The 26,920-nt window shown below is 53.7% G+C and overlaps 2 protein-coding genes across 6 annotated transcripts in view; one reads left to right on the plus strand and one right to left on the minus strand.

Annotated features, from left to right (window-relative positions):
• SLC25A26 (solute carrier family 25 member 26) overlaps nucleotides 1–3,312 on the plus strand; it is a 192,892-nt gene extending 189,580 nt beyond the window's left edge. For all 5 annotated transcript variants that reach the window (XM_079114432.1, XM_079114428.1, XM_079114429.1 and 2 more), the window contains one exon: nucleotides 1,450–3,312. In XM_079114432.1, coding sequence (XP_078970558.1) covers nucleotides 1,450–1,567 — 118 coding nt within the window. In that variant the 3' untranslated portion in view covers nucleotides 1,568–3,312. The remainder of the gene's footprint in view (nucleotides 1–1,449) is intronic.
• LRIG1 (leucine rich repeats and immunoglobulin like domains 1) overlaps nucleotides 2,502–26,920 on the minus strand; it is a 129,866-nt gene continuing 105,447 nt past the window's right edge. Inside the window, exons 10-19 of the mRNA XM_079114384.1 lie at nucleotides 23,633–23,704; nucleotides 22,867–22,938; nucleotides 17,814–17,977; nucleotides 9,083–9,403; nucleotides 7,591–7,872; nucleotides 6,693–7,112; nucleotides 6,105–6,230; nucleotides 5,103–5,255; nucleotides 4,222–4,482; nucleotides 2,502–4,125 (exon numbers count right to left, since the gene is read on the minus strand). Coding sequence (XP_078970510.1) covers nucleotides 3,872–4,125; nucleotides 4,222–4,482; nucleotides 5,103–5,255; nucleotides 6,105–6,230; nucleotides 6,693–7,112; nucleotides 7,591–7,872; nucleotides 9,083–9,403; nucleotides 17,814–17,977; nucleotides 22,867–22,938; nucleotides 23,633–23,704 — 2,125 coding nt within the window. The 3' untranslated portion in view covers nucleotides 2,502–3,871. The remainder of the gene's footprint in view (nucleotides 4,126–4,221; nucleotides 4,483–5,102; nucleotides 5,256–6,104; nucleotides 6,231–6,692; nucleotides 7,113–7,590; nucleotides 7,873–9,082; nucleotides 9,404–17,813; nucleotides 17,978–22,866; nucleotides 22,939–23,632; nucleotides 23,705–26,920) is intronic.

The raw sequence follows: 26,920 nt of genomic DNA on the forward strand, positions 1-26,920 counted from the left end.
TAGCAGCGAATGTGGAACTAGGTGCTGGCCTCTAGAAACCAGGAGGACGGTGAGGAGGAGGTGTCTGTGGGCAGTGAGGTCTTCCATGCCTCAGTCTCCCTTGACCTTCTCCCCGGTGCCCCTCTTCTCTGCAGGCAGGACTTAGGGAGATGAGTCCATTTTTCAGGCCAGGACACTGCGGCCTCCAAAGCAATCGTTTACATGTTTCTGTCCCACCAAGCACCTCATGTAAAACCTGTGTGCGTGACGCTGAGCACCTTTTTTTCTTACAAGTGTATTTTGATCTGTTGAATTTCCATGGTTGCTTTCAGGCAAGAAAAAGAAGGGTCTTTTTATGTGTAGTATTTTAATGATTTTAAATGTGAGTTAGGTGACTAAAAAACACCCCCTTTTCCTCAGAGGTGCTAAGTGTGACTAGAGAGAGGCTGGTGGACCTTTCCAGTTAATGCACAGGGAGCAGCAGGGGCTGAGGGCGTCCAGCAGGGATTCCTTCCCGTCAGCCACCACGTGGCTCATCACTGGGTCCTCCTGAACCTTCAGAATGCTCAGCTACCGTTGGCATGCCCGGCTTCCTGCCCTAGACCTGGAGTGCCTTCACTAGTATAGTCACCTGTTCCGGTTTCCTTATTTTTCCTGTGACCAGAAGTCCTCCTCTTGATAGAAGGGTTCAGACGCTGCAGAGATGCAGGCAGGGCAGGTCTGCCGTCCTCCACAGCACGCAGCCCTTCACTTCCCGCCCACGCTTTGGTCTCCGTGTGATCACTGGACTTGCTTTCCTGTTGCCCGTGTAGTGAATATTCCACGCTGGCACCCCTGTCCCGCCTCATCCTCTTAGCTGCCTGCTTCGGACTGTGTCTTTCTACCAGCCATGACTCCTGGAACCACACAAGGGCATTTTTGCAGCCTTTCTTTTCTCAGTGGTAATGTCAATGTGAACATATTTGAAGAAATACCTGTGTGTGTGACCTTGAGAGGGTTTTAAAGAATAAGCCCAGGGACAGATGGTGCCCCCGCACCAGCCGGTTCCCCTTTTGTCTGTAGACTGGAAAAGAAAACATCCAGGATCCCTGGAGGTTTGATCCACTTGGGGGTCTTGGAGCACAAAAGCCAGTACGTGGAGTGCAGGGCCTGGAGTGGCAGCAAGAGCTGCCCTCCCTGAGGGTGGCACCAGAGACCCGCCAGCCTCACCTGGGACTCAGCCCTGACTCCTGGGCTGAGAGCCCCCCTCCACTCCCCTCCCGGCTGAGGGACAGTCACCGCGTCTTTGCCGGGCGCTCATGGTCAGCCCACAGACAGTGGGGCCCAGCTCTCGGCCTGCCAAAGGGAAGAGAGCTCGTTTCCAGGGCCACGTGGGGCCTACTGAGCACAGCGTGTCGCGGGAGTGCTGTGGGCATTGGAATTGAACCAGTTTTGACACAGACTCGTTGTGAATCTGTCTTCTTCCCCCAGGTTATTTGCAGGTGTCTTCCCTCGAATGGCCTCTATCAGCCTGGGAGGGTTCATCTTCCTGGGCGCCTACGACCAAACCCGTGGCCTGCTGTCAGAGGTGGGCAGAGAGGGTCCGTGAGCAGACGCCACGCGTGCACTTCCTTGAAGAAAGGGGCCCGGGAGAGCCGTGGAGCAGCTGTGCCGCCACCTGAGCAGCAGGTGCCGAAGCCCAGAGCTGCCCTGACTGACGTGGAGCCCGGGACTCCAGCTGGGGCTGGTGGAGCTGTCACCCGTCTGTGCGCCACAAAGAGAAAAGCGCGTGGCGGTGGGACCGAGCTGCCTCGCAACCCCTCAATAAATGCGCCCGGCGGTGCCGTGGCCAGGCCGCGGAGCCTGCTCTGTCTCTGATGGTTCACTTCCTCACCTGGTGGTGCTCAGCAGACAGCCGGGTGATTCCAGTCTGAAAAGAATGACGGGAAGGGGAGGAGGCACAGGCTGTGCCCGTGGCGTCGCCCTCGGGTCAGTTCCCAGGTGTGCGGTCAGAGCTCTTCACAGAGCAGAGCCCGCCTTCTTTCTGGCACCCAGGCTGTGTTCAGGTGCCCTCAGGTGCACCAAGGGGAACGCGGGAGCCTGTCGTGCTACATACACCAGGGTCCAGGGACCACGAGGTGTGTGGAAGGCGGCCGGCTTTGGGGCAGGGGGACACAGACCCTCGGGGAGGCCGGGCCCTGCTCCACGGCTCGCCCTAGGCTGAGAGGGGGCCTGGGCCGCTCTGGGGATAGCCTTGCCGCCTCTCAGTGGGTCATGGCCTGGCTTAAGCTCAGCGCTGGAAGGCGAACAGAGGAGATGGAAAGGTCACCATATTTTGGGATTTTAAAGCTTGACTAATGAGCTCCAGGTGTAGAAAAATTCAGAGCGACATCTTAGGAATCCAGCAGTTCATGTCTACCCTGGAGCACTGGTCCATGGCTCTGCCTTGCCTCAATTTTCCCCCGTTTGAGGAAAAAATATTAAAAGCAGAATGATTGCATTTATAAAGGAATCCCTGGAGAAGAATGAGCAGAGTCATACGCTCAACATTATAAATGAACCTTTATTAAAGACACTTCAATGCCATTTGTTAGACACTTCAATATTTTACATGTTTTTCAATGTACATTGTACCAAAATTTCTATAAATAAATAACTTTGTACATAAAAGTAATACTTCCTCTTTCACATTGCCTCTCAGAAGCAGCAAATTCACATATTTTGTGGAAGTAACATTAATCAGTTAACTGTTGAGGACAAAACTCAATGTGCTTACCTTCTGGAACGGTGATGGCCTCTGACAGGAACATCTGACACAGGTAGCCATTTGGCCAATACCTCCCTTCAGCTGTTTGGCTAAAGAAATGTACTTCGAGTTTTTTTTTTGTTGTTGTTGTTGTTTTTTTAAGGACCTCATTTGTTTCAATGTAATTTTTAGTGAATTACGCATTGGCACTCACAGGATGGTTAGCTACAGGTCTCAAAAGTGCAACACCCAGGTCTAGGGCTGAATCTCACGCAGTCCAAGCCCAGCCCCGACTGTGCGAGGCAGGGTGGACGGGCCTGCCCTGGCTCCTCAGTAGAAATAAGCTAGCCCTGAAAGGTGAGGACTGGATCTTTTTTATCCCCCAAAGTAACAATATATTGGCAGAATTAGAATGTCACTATTGAAAAATCCACAGGTACCAACACCAGCAGCCTTTGCCTTAATAAAAAGCTTCAGCTAACCGTCCGGTGACACGGACAAGACCACATTTGCTTTTATCAAAAAAGGAGCTGGAGAGAAGGAAGAAAGGCTCTCCTGTTCTGACGCGTGGCATGTGGTGCCCAGCAGCCTTCATTCTGCTCCTCAGAGAAGAAAAGCCCCTCGCCGCAAAGGTACGCTGCAGGAGCATCCGCACGTGGGCACTGGCAGGCCCAGGTGCCACCAACGCAGGCAGAACGTGACTGCAAGGGCACACAGGGCCAAGGATGTCCCATCCTTCCAAACCCACCAGAAACTCCGGGAAGCAAATGTGGTCTTCGTCTAAATGCCGGCCATGCATTAAGGCACCAGAACGATTCCCGACCCCCCAATCGAACAGCAACCTGATATGAAAAATAATATTGTCAAAATCGTATAATTCTTTTGTTAACCATGCACTAAAGATTAAAATAGCCTCTGTAAAAGATATATAATATATATGAACTCTGAAAACTCTTATGTACAACGGTATCAGATACTTTTTCTGCCTTTTGTACACGAACAGCCTCTTGGTTTCTGCGCTTCCGACGCGAGTCCTCGGACCGGCTGGCGCTCCACACAGAAGTGAAAGCCGCGTGCGGCTCAGCGACACTGGGCCCCGGGCCTGCTCACCGCCGGCCCACCTCCTCCCGTGGACGCTGGTGTGACGAGAGCTGAGGTAGACAAAGCCTAGCTTTTCGGTGCCGACAGCAGTGGTCCCCTCCGTTTTCCAGGGGGCTGTCCTGTCAGTGGTGTGGACTCAGGACTGGAGTCACATGCCTGGGGGAGGTGGCCATTGGAAAGGAGCAAGTGCTGGGCCTCGCTGGGGACAGGAAAGGCCAAGGCGGCCTCTGTGCACTCTGTGCTGCCTGACGTGAAGGCAGGGGAAGGCTGTAGGTCTGCGGAGTCCGGTGCGTACAGCCTCGCTAGAGTCCAGGAGTCCCCTGTGAGGAGAGAGAAGGCGTCAGACCTTCCAGCATGACCAGTCGGTGGCTGCCAGGGCCGCTGCTGGGCACGCCAGGAGGACAGTAGAAGATCACCTTTTCCATCCAGGGACACGGCTGGCTTCCTCAAGGACGTCAGCATTCTGTCATGGTTGCTGGGGTAGAGGGACCCGTCCACGGCCCCGCTGCAAGGACCATGTGGAGAGTGTTCTGTGTCACCCTGGCTGGGCTCCTGGCCACTCAGTGCACCTGGCTGTGTGCCGTCTCTGGACACGGGCCGAGGGTGGAAGGTGTGCTCCTTGGAGTAATTGTCCACGTCAGTGCTGCAGTCACTGCACACAAGGGGGCCGCTGGGTTCTGGAGGACAGCGGGAGGCCAGGTCAGAACCATCACCGGCACACAGAACAGGCCGCCCGCCTCCGGGCCCAGGGGCCCTGCAAACACCCCTCCCCAAACCACGGTCACAGAAAAGGCTGGGCACACGCCACTGTTAGTGAAGCCAGCCTCTTTCACGCTCACGTCCCCAATTAAGCTAATCTTGTACTTAGAGGATGTAGTCATGCTACCTTGATCACGGGCAAAAAGAAGGAAAGAAGAAAAACAAGCCCTATCAGTAGAATTAGGTACCATGCAGGGTTGAGAGTTTTCTGAACAATTAGAAATTTAAAATCAAAATAGTCCTGGTGAACAGGTACTAAAACTCCACCTTTGTTTGGGCCTTGCCCCTTGTGTTGCTTCTTATTCTAGAAAATTCTTATTCTCGCTCAGGTTTGCCACACCATAGACAGCATCTAAGAGACCCGAGACACACTCTTCTGGAATTAAAAGGGCACGAGGCCAGAGCTTCCTGTTGAGACACTAAATGCTGAACTCAGCGAGTACCAGACCGAAGTGAAGGTCTCCCTCTTCATTTAGTGAGTCGACCCAAATTTCAATCTCAAAAAGGCACTAGTTTTCCTGATGAAAGCTTCACCTACCCATCTTAGGTGGACCAGGTGTCGCACTCGCACTGGCCTTCTCTGTCACTTTCCAGGGCTCTTTGCTGAATCCCACGCAGAGCTTGGGCTGCCTGCACGTGACACCGTGAACGTCCACCTCTGGGAAGAGGCCTGCATCTCTCAGACACACACCTGCAATAGTCAGCAGCGGCTTGGCTCGGGGACACAACGGGCAAGGCTGCTGCTAGTCTTTTCTGTAGATGGCCGGTTGTCATTGTGCCCCCATGAAGGCCGGCAGGGGGCCTGTACCCTTCCCCAGCAGGCAGCCCTTCAGCACCTGCAGCCACGGTAGAGGAGCAGCGCTCAGGCTCAGCCTGCAGCCCAGCAAGCTCCCCAACCTCCCGCCCCAACAGCGCCCTGAGGCTGGAATCAGAGCAGACCTGCACTCTCACCCCTCTGTACCCGGGGGGCTGGTGCCACAGCCCCATGTGGACACTAAGATCCAGACCCGATCGAGTCCCTGGTATAGAATGACGTGCTATTTGCACATAATCTACATACATCATCCCACGTAAGTCACTTCGAGATGAAGCATCATGCCTCATAAAATTAGACTTTATGTAAATAGCTGGTTACTGTATTATAATAACAAGGCAGGAATTCTACATATTCATGCATTTTTTTTCCCCAGAATGATTCTAGTCTGTGGGTACTTGAACCCATGGATACAAAGGGTCAACTGTGCAAGCAATGGCTTGGTTTCAGGACCTGGGATGTCCCCTGCAGCTGTTACTGGCAGCAGTCCTACCTTATCCTGACTAGGATACAGTGCTCAGTCCAAGGCGGTGACTTCCTGAGGGACGGGATGTTACAACCTCTGCAGAACTTGTACGAACCAGGACTGAGCCAAAGAGCAGAGGCCCTGGCCAGGCAGCCACCTCGTTCACCTGACGTTTCCCATCTAATGCCAGATACTTATCTTGGGAGGAGGTGGAGGCCACCTCCGCCTGTGGGGGACAGTCACTGTATCAGAGGCCTTACCATTGCTCTCGATGTGCCCGTTGGCCCGATGGCCACCTTCAGTCCTGACCACCGTTTCCTGCCGGTCAGAAAGGGTCCCCTGAGAAGAGAGGTAGCTTGGAACATCTGGTGGCACGATGGTTTCATCTGCAAGGAGAGGAGACGATGAAATATCAGGTTTGCAGTGACAACACATGGCATGTGTATTCACTGTCAAGTCCCCAAACAGGATCCCCCGGCAACAGCCATGGCAGCCCTGCAGAGACTGGGCGGAGTCGGCGCAGCAAGAGGCCTTCCCAGACCCGAGCCATACCTGAGCCCAGATGTCTGGGACTACAGGAGATGGAGAAGAGTGACAGGAGGAGAGACAGAACTACACGTGAGGCTTAGGGACAACCCTCCATGTGACAAGACACACAAGATGCCTCCAGCCCATGAGGAGAGGTCGGCAGGCAGCGACTTCATGCCCTGCCCTGAACGTGAACATGGCATCGGCATGACCAGGGCCTCAGCTACCCAGAAGCACATTCCCAAAGGTTTGGAGTTCCCAGTGCGCAGAGGGGACCTGGCTTCCTGCTCCTCCTCTCCAGAAGACTGCCCCGCACCCACCTGTGTTGGTGACGCTGTACTCCTCGCTCTTCCTCCTGGTTTGGTAGATGATGCACACCCAGACCAGCGACGTCAGGACGATGCTGCATACCACGGCGATGGTGAAGATGCCCACGGTGGTCCCGTCCTTCCTGCAGCCAGGCGTGGGCAGGATGCTCAGCTGGCTGTGAGCGCGCTCGGTGCCCAGGGTGTTGGACATCTCGCAGGTGTACTGGCCCGCGTCCTCCACCACCACGTTCTGGACCACCAGCAGCTGGTTGCCGGGGGTGAAGTGGTGCCTGTCAGTGAGGCTCAGCGGGCGGTTCCCCTTGAGCCAGGTGATGCGGGGCGAAGGGCTCCCGGTCGCTTTGCACTGGAGGGCCACCGTCTCCCCCACGGACACCACGCGGTCTTCCAAGGGTACCACCAAGGATGGGGTCTCTGCAAGAAGCCGGGGAGATTGTACGCTTACCACGTGGCCTCAGCTGCTGTGAGTCTGCTTAGTTTTCTAGAAAAAGGACAACCGCGCCTATCCCTCAAGTGCCGTCTGAGGTCTCCCCCAGAGCGGCAGGCCTTCAGAGGGTGGTCGTGCCGCGCGTGACCCCGTGCGGTTGTGGGGCTGGCTTCGACAAGAAGGAGCTGCCTACCTCTCTCCTGTGCCCAGACTGCCCGGGACGGCCCGCCTCCCGTCTCACTGAGCCCGCGCCCCTCCTGCACTCTTCCCAGCTGCTCTCAGGCTCTGGCATTTCTCTGGCCTTTCATTTTATTTTTTTGAAGCAACAGGAAAATTCCTAAAAGGCAGTCCCAAATTTTCAACCGTGGCAATGTGCGGCCATCACCCCAGCTCGCAGAGCAGTGCCAGGCCTTTCCTCTAGGTGCCATTTAAGCCCCCTCCACACACAGTGCCTCGGGGCCCAACCTAAGACAGTCAGGGTGGCGTTGGCTGAGACGGAGCCAGCCGAGTTCTGGGCCGTACAGCTGTAAACGCCCATGTCGTCTATTTTCACATCAGTGATGAAAAACACGTCGTCGTCTGGCATGACGTGCATGCGTCGCTCCCGAGCTGCGGGGAAGTCGGTGCCTCCGTCCTTCTGCCAGGCAATCTGGGGGTTGGGGTGGCCGGTGGCAGCACATTCGAGGCGCGCCATGGTGCCAGTCCGGATGGCGATGTCTTGGGGCATTTTGGTGAACGATGGCAGCACTGAAAAACGCACAGAAGGGGAGGTAAGGGGACAGCCAGATGCAGAGGCAGGGAAAGCCTCTGGAAGGGCCCGCAGTTGCCTGGGCGAGGGCTGCTACCTCCCGCTTGAGCCCTGGTCAGGAGCAGCGAGCCTCCCAGCGGCTCCCGCCACGGCACGGCACTTCCATCCACCTCCCCCTCCAGCTGGTGACAGAGCCTCGAGGCTCCTGCTGGAACATTCTGCCTTACTGCGCCTCATGGCAACCGGTCTATACAGGTGGGACCCCAGGAGCAGGGGCCTGATGCTGGCCTGCCTTCACTGGCCACCAGGAGGGAGCCCGGGAAACAGACGCGCCCACCCACTGAGCTGGAGTTACAGGGGAAGGTGGGCGTGCCTCCACCCAGCACCGTGGCTGAGGGCCACGCTGAGGGCCACGCTGCTGCACGTCAGGCATCACCACTGTCAAAGCTGCCCTGGTCAGCAGCACAAAGGAGCACGCCTGTCATCCGGTGGCCCAGGAGGCTGAGGCAGGAGGATCATGAGTTCAAAGCCAGCCTCAGCCCAGTGAGTCCCTGAGCAACTCAGTGAGTCCCTGTCTCTAAATAAAATATAAAATAGGGCTGGGGGTGTGGCTCAGTGGTTAAGCACCCTGGGTTCAATCCCTGGTACCAAAAAAATAAAAAATAAAATTAATTTAATTATTAACTTTTAAAAACCTGCCCTGGTAGAGAGCAGCTCGGTTGCCTGAGTCTTAAGGTGGCGGTGAGGCCTCCCTCAGAACATGCCAAGACAGCCCCGCCAGAGTGCAGTAAAGTTTGTTCTGTGGCCTGCAGGGCTGACAGCATGGCCCGCAGACACTTCTGGTGACCCACCAGCCAACTCTTTTTCACTGGCACTTCAATGATCAGAAAAGTCTCCCCGATGCCGGCTCCTTCCCCTCCCTCTCTCCGCAAACAGCAGCCCTGACTTTGAGAGAGCCACTCTGACAGGCAGCAACCTGGTCCCTGAGTACAGGACCTTGTCCCAACCTCCCCAACGCCAGTCCTGCTCTGCTGCCTTCAGAGAGGCAGGGAACTGCCCCTGCCCAGGCTGGCCTCTGTTCCACAGCTGTGCCACCCACTCCAAGGGCGCAGCTTCCCCAGGACCCAGGGATGCCTGGACCCTGGCAACCCTGTGGGACAGCAGTCGGAGCGGGGTGCCCAGGGGAGACCAGAGGGGGCACTTCCGTACCATTCACCGTGAGCCGGGCCTTGTGCGAGTAGGTGGAGCCAAAGTGGTTGGTGATGACACACTGGTAGCGGCCCTCGTGCCCGAAAGTGACGCGCCGGAGGTGCAGGATGGTGGTGTACTCCATCACTTCCCCGTCCTGCGCGCGGACGTGGGCGAAGTTCTCCATGTCCGCGTTGACCAGAACCTCGTTGTCCTTCTTCCAGGCGAAGGTCATGGGGGAGCTGCTGCTGCTGGCCGCCGAGCACGTGAACCGGATGTCCTTGCCCACCACGGCGGTGGTCGTCTCTGGCTGGGTGATGATCTGTGGCTTTGGGAAGTCATCTGGGGAGAGAGGGGCCACTATGAGCCACCCAGCTGAGCAGGCGCAGGGACCGGCTGCTTCATGCTGCACGAAACTGGGCCAGACCTCGCTGGGCCCCACCAGACGCCATGAGAGCCACGCCCCGGCAGCAGGCCCCCAGGGAGAGGCCGTGAGCGCGTTCATGGGCCCACCAGCTCTCGGTCACCAAGCCAGCCAGCCAGCGGCGTCCTTGAGGACCACACCCACTGTGTCTGCTGACTCTTACACCAAGACACAGAGGTCACAGCCGCACGAAGGACTGGCACGGAGCCTTCCAGAACGCCGGGACCTCCAGAAATCTGTACTCCCTTAAAATGATGAAAATACTGCACAAAATGGTCCAATCAACTGCTCTGATTTCTGGAAAACCAAACACAACGATCTGTCGAGCGTAGACTAAGAAAACGGACGCATCTCAGAAAGAAAATGAGCTCCCTGGTGTTCGAAGCTATCCCGAGTCCCACGGCCCGGGCCAGCTCTGCGACCGCCTGGAAACCCACCACGGAGGGGGCAGATGGAGCTCCTCAAAAGGCTCCCTCAGAGCAGTGTCGCCGTGTGACCGGTCAGGCCACAACCTGGAAAGCCCCACTCAGGAGGAAGTCTCACCAGAGGAAGCCCCACCCCCGCTGTTCAGCCACACCACTGTGGAGGCCACCACACCCGGCAGGGCACACAGGAGACTGGTCAAGAAACCAGAAGGAAGCCAGTGAACAAGACGGCGGCACTGGGCCCCAGGAATCTGGAAGGCCACACACCCGTGCAGAGCTGCACACACACCCTGGACAGAGCCGAGGGGCCTTGCTTCTGTGCTGAGCTGGAGGACGTGCACAAGCAGGGGGTAGTGGTGTACGCCAGCACACGCGGCTGGGTGGCGAATATGGACTTGGTGACCCAAGGACGTCTGTGTGCAGTCACTGGCTACTCACTAAGCAAACCAAGCGGGAACTTGGGGGGCTATACTGAGCAGGCTCCGTGACACTCGTCTAGGAAAGGCCCCAAATAAACTGATGGGACAAGGAGCACCAGGGCAGGACAGGAGAATCCGATTTCGGGACTCGCCGCGTTATGTTATGTTATTTTATTTATCTATCTATTTTATTTGTCTATGTTATTTATTTATCTAGATAGATAAATACTTATTTATTTATTTTACCAGGGATTGAACTCAGGGGCACTCAACCACTGAGCCACGTCCCCAGTATTTCATTTAGAGACAGGGTCTCACTGAGTTGCTTAGGGCCTCCCTCAGTTGTTGAGCCTGGTTTTGAACTCACCATCCTCCTGCCTCAGCCTCCTGAGTCAGTGGGATTACAAGTCACTGGGATTACAGGTGTGTGCCACCGGGCCCAGCATATTATTTTATCATAAATGCCCAATTTTCAACAACCACTTATGAAACAGGTCAAAATAACCTGGTCAATACAAACTGTCCCCAAGGAAGCAGAGATCTTGGACTTATTAAATAAGACAATATCAGCTATTATAAAAATACTTGAAAAACTAAAAGAAACTATGTCTGAGAGAATTAAAGCATGAGAACGCTTTCTTACAAAGAGAAATGATTAATAAACAGAAAACATAAAAATGAACCAGATTCAAACCATGGTGTTTCAAAGTATAGCAACTGAAATAAAAACCTACTTTGGAGGGCTCAGCAGAACTGAGCTTGTAGGTGAGTCAGCGAACTTGAGACAGGTCAGGAGAGATTATCCAGTCTGAGGAACTAAAGGATGAAGAAAATAAACGGAACTGCAGAGGTCTGTGCAAGAGCAAAACGCACACCAGTACTGGGAGTCCCGGGAGATCACAAAAGGAAAAGGAAGAGAGAGTATTTTTGAAGCTATAATGGACCCAAACATAAAATTGGATGGAAAACATGCATCCACTTCCCCAAAAGTTTAATAAACTCCAAGCAGAATTAATTCAAAAGGCCTACATTCACCATAGTCAAGCTGTCAAATACCAGAGACCAAGAATCTTGAAAACAGCACAAGAAAAACAGCTTATCACATACACGGGATCCCCTAAAACATTAGTAGCTGATTTCTCTTGAGGAACCATGGAGTCAAAAGGTAGTGGGAAGACACAAAGTACTTAAAAAGACTGAAAATCCCTTATCCAGCAAAACTATCTTTCAAAACTAAGGACAAAATCAAAACTTTCCCAGATTTTAAAAAATATCCTAACAGACAATGTACTGCTGCCGGACCTTCCCTACAGGAAATACTGAAAGGAATCCTGCAGGCTGAAATTGAAGCACACTGGCCACACAAAGAAATTAAAAACAACATCGGAAGACAGAAATAATACAGAAGACAGCAAAGCTTCCTTGTGTTTGTGACTCATTTTCAGATCTGAAAAGTAACCACGTAAAGCGGCCATTGTAAAACCGCTGTTGGTGGACTTGTGCTATATGAAGACATAATATGTATAAGGAGAACAGACTTTAGAACAAAATGTTTGCAAACACCTTAGTTAATTTCATTATTAATTTTAACAACTGTTTTAACATTTAATTTTAATCCCCATGGCAACCCACAAAGAAAATAAGCGCGCACACACACACACAGACAAAAAGGGAATTCAAATGGCACATCAGAAAATATCTACTTGATACAAAAATTTAAAAATTGGAGCAATTCAGAAAAAGAAAGATAACCAAACAGGAGACAAACAGCAGTGAATTTTACCTTATCATTAATTACATTAAAAGTAAATGAATTTCAACACTCTGGTCAAAAGGCAAGGATACCTTCAAAAAACATGACCCAGTACACTCGACCTTCGAGAGGCAGTTTAGATCCCAAGGCACAAGTAAACGAATAGCCACCCATCTCAGACCAGGTATTTGATCATGTAAACGAGTCCATCCATCAGGTGACATAAAAATCATATGCACCTAGCAGAGCTTTACAAAAAAGGTACAGTAAAACCTGCCAGAACCGAAGAGAAAAACAGACAATGTAGCAATAATCCTCTATTTCCGATAACGGCCAGAAAAACTAGGCAGGTGGACGAGGAGGAAGAAGGCTTGAGCAGCACTAGCAACCAAACAGATGTGACCCGTCCACACCCGCTAATGGCAGCACACTCTGAAGTGGGAGTGGAACCATCTCCAGGGCAGACTGTGTTTTAGGTCAAAACACAGGTCCCAGTAAATTTAAAAGGATGGAAATCACACAGTGTCTTTTCTGATGACAACAGAATGACTTTTACATCAACAGTGAGGAGAGTATTCGAAAAGCAACTTGTGGAAATTCAACGGTGCACTTCTACATTGCAAAGACGAAACCGCAGGGGTAGAAGATGGTTCGTGTCCAACGAAGACACCGCGTCAAGCTGAGGAAGCTGCGGCTAAGCCGGTGCTCACGGCCGTACCGCTGGAAGTCTGGGAGTAATAACCCAGCTTGGTGACTGGGAAAAGAAGAGTAAACTATGCCCAGAGCAAGCAGGAAGAAGGCACTAATAATGGTCTGGACAGAAATGAAAGAATGAGGATGGAAAAATGAGAAGATCAAATATCAACAAAATCCAAAAGCCTTCAGCTTGACTGGGGGGCAGGGGAGAAGACACTGATTACACAAAACAGGGCGACTACCGCTGACCTGTCAAGCCAGAGGACTCCGGGCACGCCCTAGCAAGTGTGCACCTGCTAATCAGACCACTGGCTGAACCTCAAACTGACTCAAGAAACAGAAATTCTGGATCCACATTAACGAGACACTCAACTAATAATTTAAAAATTTCCTACAAAGAAAAGCCCAGACTCAAGTGGCTACATTAGTGAATTCCACCAAACATTTACAGAGAGAATCAATCCCTCTGAAAGCTCTTTTTTTGGAAAAGTAGATGAGAATATTTTTGAACTTATTTTATAAGGCAAGTATTACTCTAACCACAAAACCTAAGAAAAACATCACACACACACACACACACCACCACCACCTAGAGAACAATCTCTTTTATAAGTATAGATGCAAAAACTAGAGCAAAAATCCTAGCAAAGTGAAATGTACAGCATATAAAAAGAACTGCATAATCCAGTTAGGTTGATCCCAGGAAAGCAAGGTTTAACATCCAAAAATCAATGTTAAGTACCATTATCAATAAGAGAGAAAAAACCCAATCACCACACACACACATTCATACCAGACAGAATCCAACACCTTTTCATGATAAAAACACTCAAAAAATTAGGGATAAGTAGGAAACTTCTTTAACTTCTTAGAAAAATTCACAGTTTTATCACACTTAGACAGTACACCCCCCCTTCCAGGTTTTATTTTTGAAAATTAAAAAAAAAAAAAAAAAGCTGTCTGCCCTCATCAAAGACATTCAACATTATAATGGTGCTCTTAGCCATGGCAATTAGCTGAGGAAAAGAAAAGCCATCCAAATTGGAAAGGAAGACATAAAACAGTCATTTTTGCAAAAGAAACAATGATTATATAAAAAGAAAATCCTAAGGAAATCACTGAGAAACTTCTAGAATAAATAATGTCAGCATAGTTGCAGGATACAAGATCCATATACAAAAAAAAATTCAATTGCATTTCTATACACTGTTAGTGAAAATTCCACAATGAAATTAAGAATCCCATTTAATAAGAAATAGAATAAAAACAGGAATAATTGTAATAAAAGTACAAGATTTGTACAATAAAAGAAACTAAAAGAAAGCTTGAAAAAGAAAAAGAGCCCATGTTCATGGACTGGGAAGACAAACTGTTAAGGTGGCGATACTCCCCAAGTATATCCATAGATTTAATAAAATCTCTGAAAATCCCTGGTTTCCTTTATTACAGAAATTGACAAGTTGACCCAAACACATATAGGGAAGTGGCAAGGGACCCATAACAGCAAAACAATCCTGAGAAAGAACAAAACGGGAGGGTCATAGCAGAGCTGAAGTTTAAGACTTGCAAGAAAACAGGAGTAAATCTTTGTGACCTTGTCTCAGGCAGTGGCTCTTAAATATGATATTGAAAGCACAATGAGCAAAGAAAACATGGAGAACCTGACACCACTCAAATTTGAAATTTGGGGCTGGGGCTGTGGCTCAGTGGTAGAGCGCTTGCCTAGCATGTGTGAGGCACTGGGTTGGATCCTCAGCACCACATATAAATAAATAAAGGGATCGTGTCCATTTGCAACTAAAAATACTTTTTAAAAAATTTAGAACTTTTGCAGAACTTGTCAAACTGAAAAATAACAACCCACAGACTAGGAAAGAATATTGGAAAATCACAGGCCTAATGAGGGTCTAATATTCAGAATTGATAACTTACAGGTACACAATAAAAAGAAACGAATATGGACAAAGGACTCGAGCAGCTACTTTTCCAAAGAAGACAGGCACAATCCAACAAGCACCTGAAAAGTTGTTCAGTGTCATAAGTCACTGTGGAAATGTTAAAGTACCGTGAGAGTCTACTTCGCTCCTACCAACGCAGCTAAAATAAAAAACAGCAAGTGGAGCCAGGTGCAGGGGCGCATGCCTGTAATCCCACCAGCTCAGGAGGCTGAGGCAGGAGGATAGCAAGTTCAAAGCCAGCTTCAGCGACTTGGTGAGGTGCTAAGCAACTTAGCGAGACCCTGTCTCTAAATAAAATACAAAAAGGCTGGGGATGTGGCTCAGTGGTGAAGCACCCCTGGGTTCAATCCCTGGTACAAAAAAGAAAAAGAAAAAGGAAGATAGCAAACATCAGCAGGCGTGAGGAGAAACCAGCATCCTCGTACACTGCCAGTAGGTGTGTAAAATCCTGAAGCCACTTTGGAAAAACAATTTATGACAGTTCTTTGGTCAAACACAGAGCTACCATATGACCCAAAGATTCCATTCCAGGTACCATCCCAAGAGAATTCACATGATAACTAGCACGTGGATGTTCACACCAACGTGAATCCTAAAATCCCCAAGGCAGGCCCCATCTAATATCCACCCTCTGAGGAACGCCTGTCCACACCACAGGACTTGTCAGTCCCGGGAAAGGGAACGGAAGTTCTGACACATGCTTCAGAAGTCTGCCCAGGACTGGGGACAGCTCAGGCCCAGGTTCAATCCCCGGCACTGGTGGAGGACGGCAGGCAAAGCGAGAGGAAGAGACCCGGGGTCACTCACTGCCCCTGCCCAGCTTCGTTCACTAACTGTCCAGAACAGCAGGTCAGGGGCATGACGAGGATCAGCGACTGGAGGGCTGGGGCCAGGGGAGTGGGCGTACTCGCTAAGGCGCAGGCCTGTGGGCTGTCTTAGAGGTGATGAAAATGTTACAGACAGTGGCAATGATGACACGTTTTGAATATTCTAAAGCCAAAGTTCACACTTTAAAGAGATGATTTTTTTTTTTTCTTTTGGTACCGGGGATTGAATCCAGGGGCATCAACCACTGACACATCCCCAGCCCTTTTCATATTTTATTTAGAGACAGGGTCTCGCTGAGTTGCTTAGGGCCTCGCTAAGTTGCTGAGGCTGGCTTTGAACTCGCCATCTGCCTGCCTCAGCCTCCTGAGCTGCTGGGATGACAGCCTGCACCACTGCGCCCGGCACAGAGACGCATTTTCATGACATGTAAATCATACACACATATATATTTTAAAAGTCTTCCTGAGCAACAGTTCTCCTACACCACAACTCGCCCACTTCAAGTTCACAGCTGAGTGGCCTTTAGAGTATTCACAAGCAGGCGTGCTCGTCACCAGTCAAGCTCTTTTACCATCTCCTGAAGAATCCCTGCACTTTGGGGCTCTTTCCCTTCACCCTCCTTCCCTCCCCAGGCTGGGGCCTCTCCTATCATAGACTTCCCCATCCTGGAGGTTTCCTGGGAATGGACTGCAGAATCTGTGGTCCCTTTTGACTGATGGCTTTCCCTTAGCTTATCATTTTCAGAGTTCCTCCTTGCTGAGGGACGGATGGATTGCCTTTTATGGCTTAATAATATTCCAGCGTCTGGCTATGCTACCTTTTCTTTATTCATCCATCAACTGGTGGGCACTCGGGTTCCCGTTTTTCGGATATTATAACTAACGCTGCTGTGAACACAGGTGTAGAGAGGTTTCCATGAGATGGGCCTCCGTACCAGGAGTGGAACTGATCCTGACTGTTTAAATGAGCAGCTGCTAAGGCTGCGTTCCAGAGGGATCGCCCATCCACTCCCCCAGCAGTGCAGGAGGGTTCAGATGTGTCCCACGCTCACCAGCGCTGGCTCCTACCTGGCTATACCTGCCACCTTAGAGGGTGTGAGGTGGTTACGCTTTCAACTTACTTGTTTTAAAGGTGTGGGAGAGCCCACAGAGCTGGGAACTCTGATCTCCTGCCAAGTGTTTTTGTGACACCCATTAACACCAGATGGTTGTTTTTCTGAGGTGAGAGCCTGAGCTAAAACATGGGGGAGGACCCGATCCTGAATATGCAGGCGCCCCAGGTCATAGGCAGCCGCAGCAGACCAGAAGTGCTCCCTGGCTCGTCCCAGGGAAAGGCTGCCCAGGGGCAGGAACAGGAGGAAGCTTCGATCCAGGGAGCTTCATGATTCAGGGCCCTATGAGCCATGGGTGGATGAACCATAGACGGCAGGGCCATTCTGCACCCAGGGAGCTCAGGCTGGGCACAGCCGCAGACCCCACGCAGGGGCAGGTCTGGAGGACGGCACCTGCTCCCCATGCTACTTCTCCCAGGTCCCCACCAGGCGCGGGGAGGCCAGCTGGGTGGAGGGTGCACACGGAGACGAGGACGCTCACCTTTCACCCCCAGCAGGGAACGCCCCGGCCCCCAGAACCCCAGGCTGCGGGGGCGGGTGCCCGCAGGACCTCCCGCAGGAGAGGGGCCCGGCCCAGCAGCGCCTGCCGGGCATTGAGTCCCCTCACTCCTGCTCCTGCAAACGCCGGGAACTCAGAGTCCTCTGGACCCCGACTCGGGCTCGGTGGCAGGAGGCGGCGGCCGTCCCGTCTGGGCATTTTCTGTACCCTTTGCAACCCAACTTGGGTCCTGAGCACCCCTGGTCAAAAAAGATGGCATCCCGACAACTGGAAGGACGGCGGCATTTCAAGCTACCCCTGCAGACGCCGGGGGTTCGGAGAAGCCGCGGGAGCGCAGGTGGACACGGAGGGGTGATCTCCACGGCGGCGAGTTGAGGGCGACCTTCCTGTGCGGAACCGCTCGTTGCCGGGCGGGGACGACGCACGCTAAACCCCAGTCTCCCGCGCTGGGTGGACTCCCAGCGACAGCAGGGCAGGGAGCCCCTGGAACACGCGCCACCTCCTGCGGCCCCGCACGCTGACCGTCAGCGAGCCTCGCACGGCGCCTCCGAAGACCCGCGCGGTGGGGCGTCCCCACAGTGGGGCGTCCCTCCTGCCTCCTCGCCCTTCCTGCAGAAAAGAATTCTCCCGAGGTCTTACCACACACGAAGCTCTCCGGCGGCACTGAGAAAATGCTCTGGCCCTTCAGCGACTCTGGGTGGGCACAGGTGGCTGTCACAAAGGCCTGCAGCGTCCTGCCCACGAGCCACGGGGGCAGCCACTTCAGCTGGCAGTCACACAGAAAGCTGTCACTGTTGATGTGGCTGAAAGAAAGAAGAGGGCACTCAGCACAGAAGGCCCCGGAAGAGTGCTGCCTGGACAGACGGGGACATCCGTCACCACCCACAGCGTGGGACACCAACACCAGCCAGCTGGCCAGGGAGACGCTCTTCCCTGCAGCTCCCGTCCTGACCTGGAACCACCTGCCTGGAGAGTCTACCAAGTGCAGCTTCTGACAGAGACACTGGTCCAGAGGCTGCACTGGGCCCTTGTCCTCAGACTCTGCTCCTGTGTTACCCTGGGGACACCTTCTCACCTTTTCCTGACCCTGGCGAGGACACTTTCCCAATAAGCTACTTGGAACGTCCAAACTCAGTCTGGGACTTTGATCTAAACTCTGCGACAAGTTCTAAGAAGTCTTTACGGCGGCTATTTTTTGACTTGGCCAAGCTGCATGTCTTCTTTTTTGGATGGGGGAGGGGCAGGAGGGTACCAGGGGTTGAACCCAGAGGCACTGGACCACTGAGCCACATCCCCAGCCCTATGTTGTGTTTTATTTAGAGACAGGGTCTCACCAAGTTGCTTAGCACCTCGCTTTTGCTGAGGCTGGCTTTGAACTCTCAGTCCTCCTGCCTCAGCCTCTTGAGCTGCTGGGGTGACAGGCCTGTGCCACTGCACCCAGTGAGGTGCATGTCTTCTTGCTTCCGAATGTCCGCCTCCCCCAGCCGCTCGTCCCTCCTGCCTGTGCCTGTCTCCTGTCCCTCAGGAGGCCAGAAGAACTCAGCCCTGCTCCCTGAACAGTGCTCGCCAGTTAACTGCCACTGCCCAGGGAGCAGGAGAATGTTCCACTTGGGTTTTGTGAGGCTCCAACCAAAACAGAGAATATTTTCTTTTTTCATTTCTCAGCAACTGAGGATAAGCTTTCCAAACAGAAATCAGAATGGCCATCGGAGCGGACATTCCTTCCTGAGGAGTCACGCCAAGATAGGTCACCCGAGAGTCCAGCTGCCCTGGTCCTGGGAGAGCCCACGCCTGAGCTAAAGGGCAATGGCCAGCCTATGACAAGGGCAGACCCAAATACACATGGCTTCCCCGTCATGTCCCTGGCACTCGGTGACAAAAAGGGATATGGTATGCCTAGAAATCCCACCCACATGGTGCTGGCCAGCAGTCCAGCAACGGCTTGCTCCTCTAGCTGCTGTGGTCCTCTGAGACCAACACAGCAACCATGGGGATGGGCTCTGTTCTCTCACTCTGGACTTTCTGTTTTTGGTACCAGGATGGAACCCAGGGTGCTTAACCACTGAGCCACATCCCCAGTCCACTTTTATATTTTATTTAGACACAGGGTCTCGCTGAGTTGCTTAGGACCTCGCTAAATTACTAAGGCTGGCTTTGAACTTTGATCCTCCTGCCTCAGCCTCCCAATCCAAACTCTGGACCTCTAATGAGCAAACAGTGTCAAGCTAGCAAACAGCCAGGAAGAGCGGAAGAACCCCAGGCTAAGTAGCGTCTACTCCATCCTCCTGTTTCCTCCTCGTTCCCAGAGAGCTTTGCGTCTTTATCTATTACAATAGTTTTGGAAAGTACTTTTCTGAAAACTGAAATCATTCATCTTAAAGCCACTATAACAGGGAGGCCAGGCCATGATGGACCTTAAGAGTTGGCATGAGGCTTTGCATTGTATCTGACAGGCCAGTGACATTCTGCCGTCCTGCTACCAAGTTGCTGTAGGGGTAGGAGGGCCTCTGCAGCTGACCAGCAGAAAATGGCCAGCCTCACTCCATGTACAGGGAGGTGAGCGTCCCAGGACCTCGTCCTCCTGGGGAGGAGCCAGCAGAAACTCCCCACGGACAGAAGCCCCTCTGCGGTCCCAGAAGGCACTGCGTCAGAGGGCCTTGAGTCAGAGCCTGAGCCAGCGCCGGTGACACCTCAGGCACTTCTCTGAGGACAGGGATGGACCTGAGCACAGCAACAAACCGGGGGAAACCGATGTGACCTCTGTCCTATCCAGACAAGGATGTGGAGAGGGTCTGGCCTCGTCCCTGCTCAGCGCATCCGCAGACCCCGCGCATTCAGGGTCTCCCGCTCCTCCATGGTGAAGCCCACCCAGCGAGGACAACAGACCCTGCAGGACCACGACTCGAGGTGCCAGCAGGTTTCCTAAGGCAGGAGTTAAGAAGCCGAAGCGCCGGGGCGGAAGGACAGGAGCCAGTCGGGAGTGACCAGTCGGACCGCCTGGCCAGGTCACCCCGTAAGGTGGTGACAGAGGCCAGGCTGACGAGAAGGAGGGGACGGTGAGCCGCCCAGGCTCCGCAGGCTCCCGCTGGTCTTCTGCACCAGGGAGAGCTCAGCCTCCGCGGCTGCCGCCCCAGCCTCAGGATGGACGCCCGCCCAGAGCGCGGGTTCTCCTGGCGCCAACCCCAAGTGTATTTCCCATCAGCGCCTGGGGAGATCCACCCAGGGTTAGGGTTAGGGTTAGGGGGTGACCGAGCGCACAGGACAACCTGCCTCCGTGCGAGGGGGAAGGGAATTAACCCACTTCTCCCTGCAGAGGACGGGCCCGGCCCAGCCCCAGCCAGGTTCGGGCAGAGGACCAAGGCTCAGCTCCAGAGCCAGGCTCAGGGTTTTGCTGGGTCTTTCTTTTCCGGGGGTGGCAGGTTGCCCAAGCTTCTAGAAGGGTTCAGTTCTTCCCAACTAGAAAATCGTCTAGAACCCAAAAAGAAAAATCTCTCCTTTCTTCCCTCTTTCTCTCAAAATACCCTTTTCCCACTAAACCAGGTCTTTTGGACCCTGACACATTTCAAAGTTCCATGGATGGAAAACTTGTTGAGAACTGCACAGTGAATGCTCACACACCCCAGGGATTTTTTTTTTTTTCTTTTAGCTCCGGTACCAGGGATTGAACCCAGGGACATCTAACCACTGAGTCACATCCCCAGCACTTTTTGTTTTTTATTTAGAGACAGGGTCTCCCTGAGTTGCTGAGGCTGGCTTTGAACTCGCGATCCTCCTGCCTCAGCCTCCTGAGCCCTGGGATCCTTTACGACCGATGTTCCCCTTTCCTCGCTTTTCCAGCGTCCACACCGGAGCCAGTGTGGAATCACTTCTCTGAAGGGGAGCTGGGAATCTGTCCTTCAGATTCTGTCTCACCCAGATGGACAGGAGAAGAGTAGCCATGGCTGGAAGCAGGGAAGGAGCCCCAAGGGTGGCAGCTCTCCACAGCCCCGCAGCCCCCGAGAGCCTGCTGCCGACTCCCGTGTGGAGGTCCTTGACCCTCCTCGGCAAGAACACCCTCGAGTCCTCAGCACAAGACTCTTCACGGGACGCGTGCTTGGAGCACCCCTCCTCTCAGGAATGTCACCTGCCCTCTTTGGTTCTCGACCACGGTGACAGGCCTTTTCCCCATTCCTACCCTCCCCACCCCAATCAAGGGTCCAGTAGGAGTGGCCTTAGGAGTGGGATGAGGTCAGGGCACAAAGATGACCATCCTCTGGCTTCTGCCATCTTGTAAGCACTTCTCAGAACCCTAAGTCAGACCTGCAGGGGAACTGACACCACAGTGGGAACTTCCCGGCTATGAATCGGTCACGTGTGGGAATGGGAAAGGAGGCATGGGCACTGCTCTGGCAAGGACTGTGACACAGGGAAGCTCCTCTAACCTCTGCCACGTGGCGCCCCACCTCAGAGCATCCCTTAGTGCTTCTGCTGGCTCAAGCCCACCCAGCTCCTTCAAGAAGCCTGTCTCCATATGGACTCTTCACTTTAAGCAAACCCAAACGAGGAGAGCCAGGTGCTGTGGCGCACGCCTGTCATCCCAGCAGCTCGGGAGGCTGAGGCAGGAGGATTGTGAGTTCAAAGCCAGCCTCAGCAAAAGTGAGGCCCTAAGCAACTCAGTGAGACCCTGTCTCTAAATAAAATACAAAAAAGGGCTGTGGCTGTGGCTCAGTGGTTGAATGCCCTGGGGTTCAATCCCTGGCACCAAAAACAAAAACCAAAACCCAATGAGGAGAACTTGTCCCTGAGGTAACTGAAGGGGTGATGACCCACTTTTTAAAAAAGAATTTGACATTATGTAGAACAGCAGTTAGTGAACCACAGCCTGCAGGCCCACTGCTGTTGCACCAATACAAATTTAATGGCACACAGCCACACCTGTCCCTTTATGCATTATTTACGACTGCTTTCTGCTTTAACAACACAGTCAAGGAGTCGCTACACAGACCCGAGGGCCCAGGGTCCAAAATATCACGATGTCACCCTTTAAGAAAAAGGTTGTCACTGGGTGTGCTGGTACATGCCTGTAAGACCAGCAAGTCTGGAGGCTGAGTCAGGAGGATCTCAAGTTCGAGGCCAAAACTTGTTTTGTTTGTTTGAGGGGGTTTGTCCAGGCTTCTAGAAGGTGCAGTTCTTCCTTAGTGAGACCCCCTCTCAAAATAAAAAGGGCTGGTGGTGTAGCTCAGTGGTAGAACACCCCTGAGTTCCATCCTCAGTACCAGATAAAAGTGTTTTCCACCCACTGATCCAAAGTAAGCCCCACTTTTTTTTTTTTTTTGGCACTGGGGATCGAACACCACGGACACTTAACCACTGAGCCACATCCCCAGCCCTTTGTATATTTTATTTAGAGACACGGCCTCACTGAGGCCTCAGGGCCTCATTAAGTGGCTCAGGGCCTCATTAAGTGGCTGAGGCTGGCTTTGAACTTGCGATCCTCTTGCCCCAGCCTCCTGAGCTGCTGGGATGACAGGCATGGGCCACCAACTGGCTTCCCCATGGTATTTCTTTCTTTTTTAACAGAACAGTTTAACTTACATCCACCCATAAACAATCACAGCTACTAGAGAAAGTGAGCATCATAAAATTACATGGGCTTGTTACTCTGGAAACTCTTCCTCGTGTTAACGAGGACCCGGGAAACCTAGGTACTTACAGCTCCTTAAGGTTCCTCATCTTGATAAAGGCATCCAACTGCACGGACCTGATGGCGTTCTCTCCCAGGTCCCTGAAACAGAGCAAAAGGACCTGTGCAAAGAACCCCGGCTGCCCTTGCAGCCAGCCACGTGTCTGGGCCAGGGGACCCAGAGGTTACCAGGACAGCCCTGGCTGCAGGTGGCCCGGGTGAGAACTCCACAGGAGGGGCTCTCACAAGTGTGGACACAGTACGCGCAGTGACATGGGAACCCGGCGGCCTGAGGGCAGGGCAGAGGCCAGTGTGGGCCTGCTCAGCCCGTCAGCAGCCAAAAGCTCTCCCAGCAGAACTCGGGTTGAACTTGGTTCAAAGGAAACAGACTGAAACCCACTAAGGAGGCATCAACCCCAGGAGCAGTGTGAGGGTCTCAAGGCGGGTCTGTCCCTTCCTCCCGGGGCTGGGGGGGCAACCACACCCACACAGAGGGGGCCCTGTGCACTGGGCACTGTCACCATGCCTGACTGGGCCAGGACGGAGTGCCCTCGCGGGGGTGGTGAGGAACCCGGGCCCGGGAAGGAGGGGGGGCAGCGGTGACACAGGCCAGCAGGAGGGAGGAAGCTGTGTTAACTGGGAGCACAACCACTGGCCACATGTTCGGCGACTGCTCCTGGCACAGGCGAGGTAAAGGCCAAAGCTGAAGCAGCGGCGCTCCTAAACAGCCCGGCCCGGTTTACAGGGAGGCAGGCCGGCTGCCTGCAGGTCAGGCGCAGTCTGGCAGGATACTCACAGGTGCTCCAGCCCGTCCAGCCCCGAGAACGCTCTCTTAGCCACGGACTTGATCTTGTTCCCGAACAGAGTCCTGCAGTGTCCAAACATCCAGGAAGAGAGAGGGTGGGGACAAGGGGGGAGAGGAAGACACCATTAGCGCACCGCTGCCTGTGAGCCTGCCTGGTGAGAGGGAGGTTAGCCGGCTTGGGCTGCCGGGCCAGGCGGACGCACACGGCCTCGTCCTTCTGAAAAGAAAGGCTCTCATCTGTCAGAACGGAGCAGCCACAGCAGGCTGAAGGGCACACATGCCAGGCCTTCTCATAAAGGCCTCCTGTGGGTTCCAGCTCACCCCCGTCAGAAGGGCAGTCATCAAGAACACAAGCAACAATCAGTGTTGGCCAGGACGGGGAAACAGGCACAGACATGGCCCGTGGGGCTGCAGATTGGTGCAGCCACTCTAGGGAGCAGTGTGGAGCTTCCTCAGAAAGCTTGGATGGACCCGCCATTTGACCCAGCTATCCCACTCCCTGGCCTATACCCAAAGGACTTAAAATCAGCATACTACAGAGATACAGCCACATCAATGTTCATAGCTGCTCAATTCACCATAGCCAAGCTATGAAAACAACCTAGGTGCCCTTCAACAGATGAATGGATAAAGAAAATGGGAAAAAGAAAAAGAAAATGGGGTATAAACACACAATGGAACATTACTCAGCCTTAAAGAAGAATGAAATGATGGCATTTGCCAGTAAATGGATGGAACTGGAGACTATCATGCTAAGTGAAATAAACCAGTCCTAAAAAACCAAAGGCCCAGTGTTCTCTCTGATATGTGGATACTAACCTACAACAAAGGAGAGTGGGGAGGGAAGAAGAGAAGTTCATTGGATTAGACAAAGGGGGACGGAGGGAACCAAAAGGGAGGGGAATGGGAAAGACAGTGGAATGAATGGACGTCACTTCCCTATGCTCATATGTGAACACACGACCAGTGAAACTCCACACCATGTCCAACCACAAGAATGGGAAGTCACACTCCATGTGTGTGTGATGTGTCAAAATACTGTTAGGCATATCTAAAAAGAACAAATCAAAAAAATAAAATTCATTGCAAAAATAAAAGCCTCTTGCAGCATCCAGACTGGCCATCTGCCTCCAAAGACCACCTGAAGCGGGCTGGGGGTGGCAGACGAGAGCATCACAGGAGACAGGGCTGGGCAGTGCCTCAGTGAGAAGCAGCAGAGAGGCAGGAAACTGTGGACCCCAGCGCTGCTGCCTGCTTCTGGGGACAACGGCTCCCGAAGGAGCAAGAAAAGGACAGGAAAGCCAGGGTCCGTCAAGGCGGCTCCGTAGCTCTTTGCACCCCAGAGGTGCCCTGGGGGCGCGCCAGCGGGGGCTGTGGCGAGCTGGGTCCTTGCCTCGTTCTGCAGGAAGCGCCGACTGCTGTGGCCTCTGAGCGAGACCCCAGATTTTACAGGACGTCAACCCGTGGGGCACGAGACCTGGACTACCAAGGCAGTTCCACCCCCGACCTGCCAGAGAAGGCCGCGACACCAACTCCCCCGCGGGGACGCCAGCAAGGAAAGGAGAGCCCTGAACACCATCGCCGTGGCCGCCACCTGCGCTCCGCCTAACCGAAGCAGGTCAGGAGCGCAGGCCAAGCCAGACCCAGGGCTCAGATGGGGGCGCGGCTCCACCTGCTCCCCAGGACACCACCAGCCCACTTGCCAAAGTTGGGGGCAACCACGCCAGAGGGACCCCTGACCCCCACTTCATCAGCAACGGACCCTCCCCCACCCGGGCCTCCACCCGGAGGGCCCAGCAGCCACTCTGCATTCAGCCTCAGACAAAGCCAGCTCTGTTCCCCGCCTCCTCTGGAGGGCAGGAGCACTGGGCCAGAGACCCCAGTGCGGTCTCCTCCCAGAGGCGGTGTGCGTGGAGGACAGCCATCTCATCCCGAAAGCATGTCTACGTCTCCCATCAAAACTCCTGTTCTAAAACAGATAAACCAAACACAGAGAACCTGGCAGCCGAGCTTAGGCTCTGTGGCCACAGAACCAGCAGCAGATAACCGCTGGGGTGGGGGCTCCAAACCCCAAGTGAGGCTGAGGGCGCTGCCAACTTGTACGCTTGCTCAGATGCCCAGGCCAGGGAACTGAGCGCTCCGTCCTAGACAAGGGACAGAGCTCATGAGTTAAATCTGCATGTTAGGTCCAGGAGGAAGCCGGGCTGCATTTCACCCATTAAGTATCAGTCACGTGGAGCGAGGCCGGGCTGTCACTTCTAATGGTGACAATAGCAATAAGGCGGTCCTCCATTTCGCAGGGCCAGTAGTGCTGGACATAGACTGAAACAGGCCTTCACCTTCTCCTGCAGACGTGTGGGGGCCGGGTGGCTAGAGACCCCGGTGGTTCTAACCCACAGCCCCTGTGTGGGTAAAGGGGCGCTGGGGCTCTGAGCTGGGGGGATGCTCTTGTCCCCAGCCAGGGATCCCAGGGAGGGATGGCTAGCCCAGTCACAGGCTGGATGGGCGCTTGCCCAAGCAACAGGGGCAAGGCACAGGGTTAGGGGGACGGGGGCAGTGGCGCTCACACATCTGGGAGCAGCCACCGACAGGTACAGACCCCTTCCCCACGAATCCCACTCTGGAGGCCCCGCCCACCTCCCTAGCGGGAATTCCGAGGCTCTGCTCTTCCCTACGCGCCCCAGAGACCCCTGCATGGCTGGTCCCACCCATGTCACTAACAGCTCCAACGAACTGCCTCTTCTGGGGCCCAGAAAGCCTCCTTTCTCTCCTCACGTGCTGACCGTGCGGGGCCCCCGCAGGTGACACCAGGGCCATTTGGAAACAGGACCTCCGGCGTGGGAGAGTATGACCATCCCACGCAGACCTGGGAGGAGCAGCCCGGGCCTAGAGCACCCCAGCGGCCCCAGGAAGCTGCAGACTGAAGAAGGAGCCCGGGGCGGGGCGTGAGGGACCCTCTGAGCTCAAAACCTGGAGAAGCGAAGGGCGGGCAGCGTCCGCCCCGACGTGGCAGCGGAAAGCCTAACGGTGGCTCTGCTGCTCACGCCGCTCTTCATGGGAAAATATCTTCCCGTAGGCCTGGCCTGTGGTGAGGCGGCAAGGACCCCAGGAGGCACTCCACCTCCCCATTCGGACCCCGGGGACGCCAGCCTCGGAGCTCTCCAAAGGCAGGCGCAGGCCACCCGGCTCCAGGGGCTCCGCACGGCTCCTCCGCGCTGCAGGCTCCACGCTCCTCAGGGGAGCCCAGCAGACTGGGGCCAGGCCATTCAGACGCGCGGC

The sequence above is a fragment of the Sciurus vulgaris genome (assembly GCF_902686455.1).
Source record: "Sciurus vulgaris genome assembly, chromosome: 16".
Classification (NCBI taxonomy): Eukaryota; Metazoa; Chordata; class Mammalia; order Rodentia; family Sciuridae; genus Sciurus; species Sciurus vulgaris.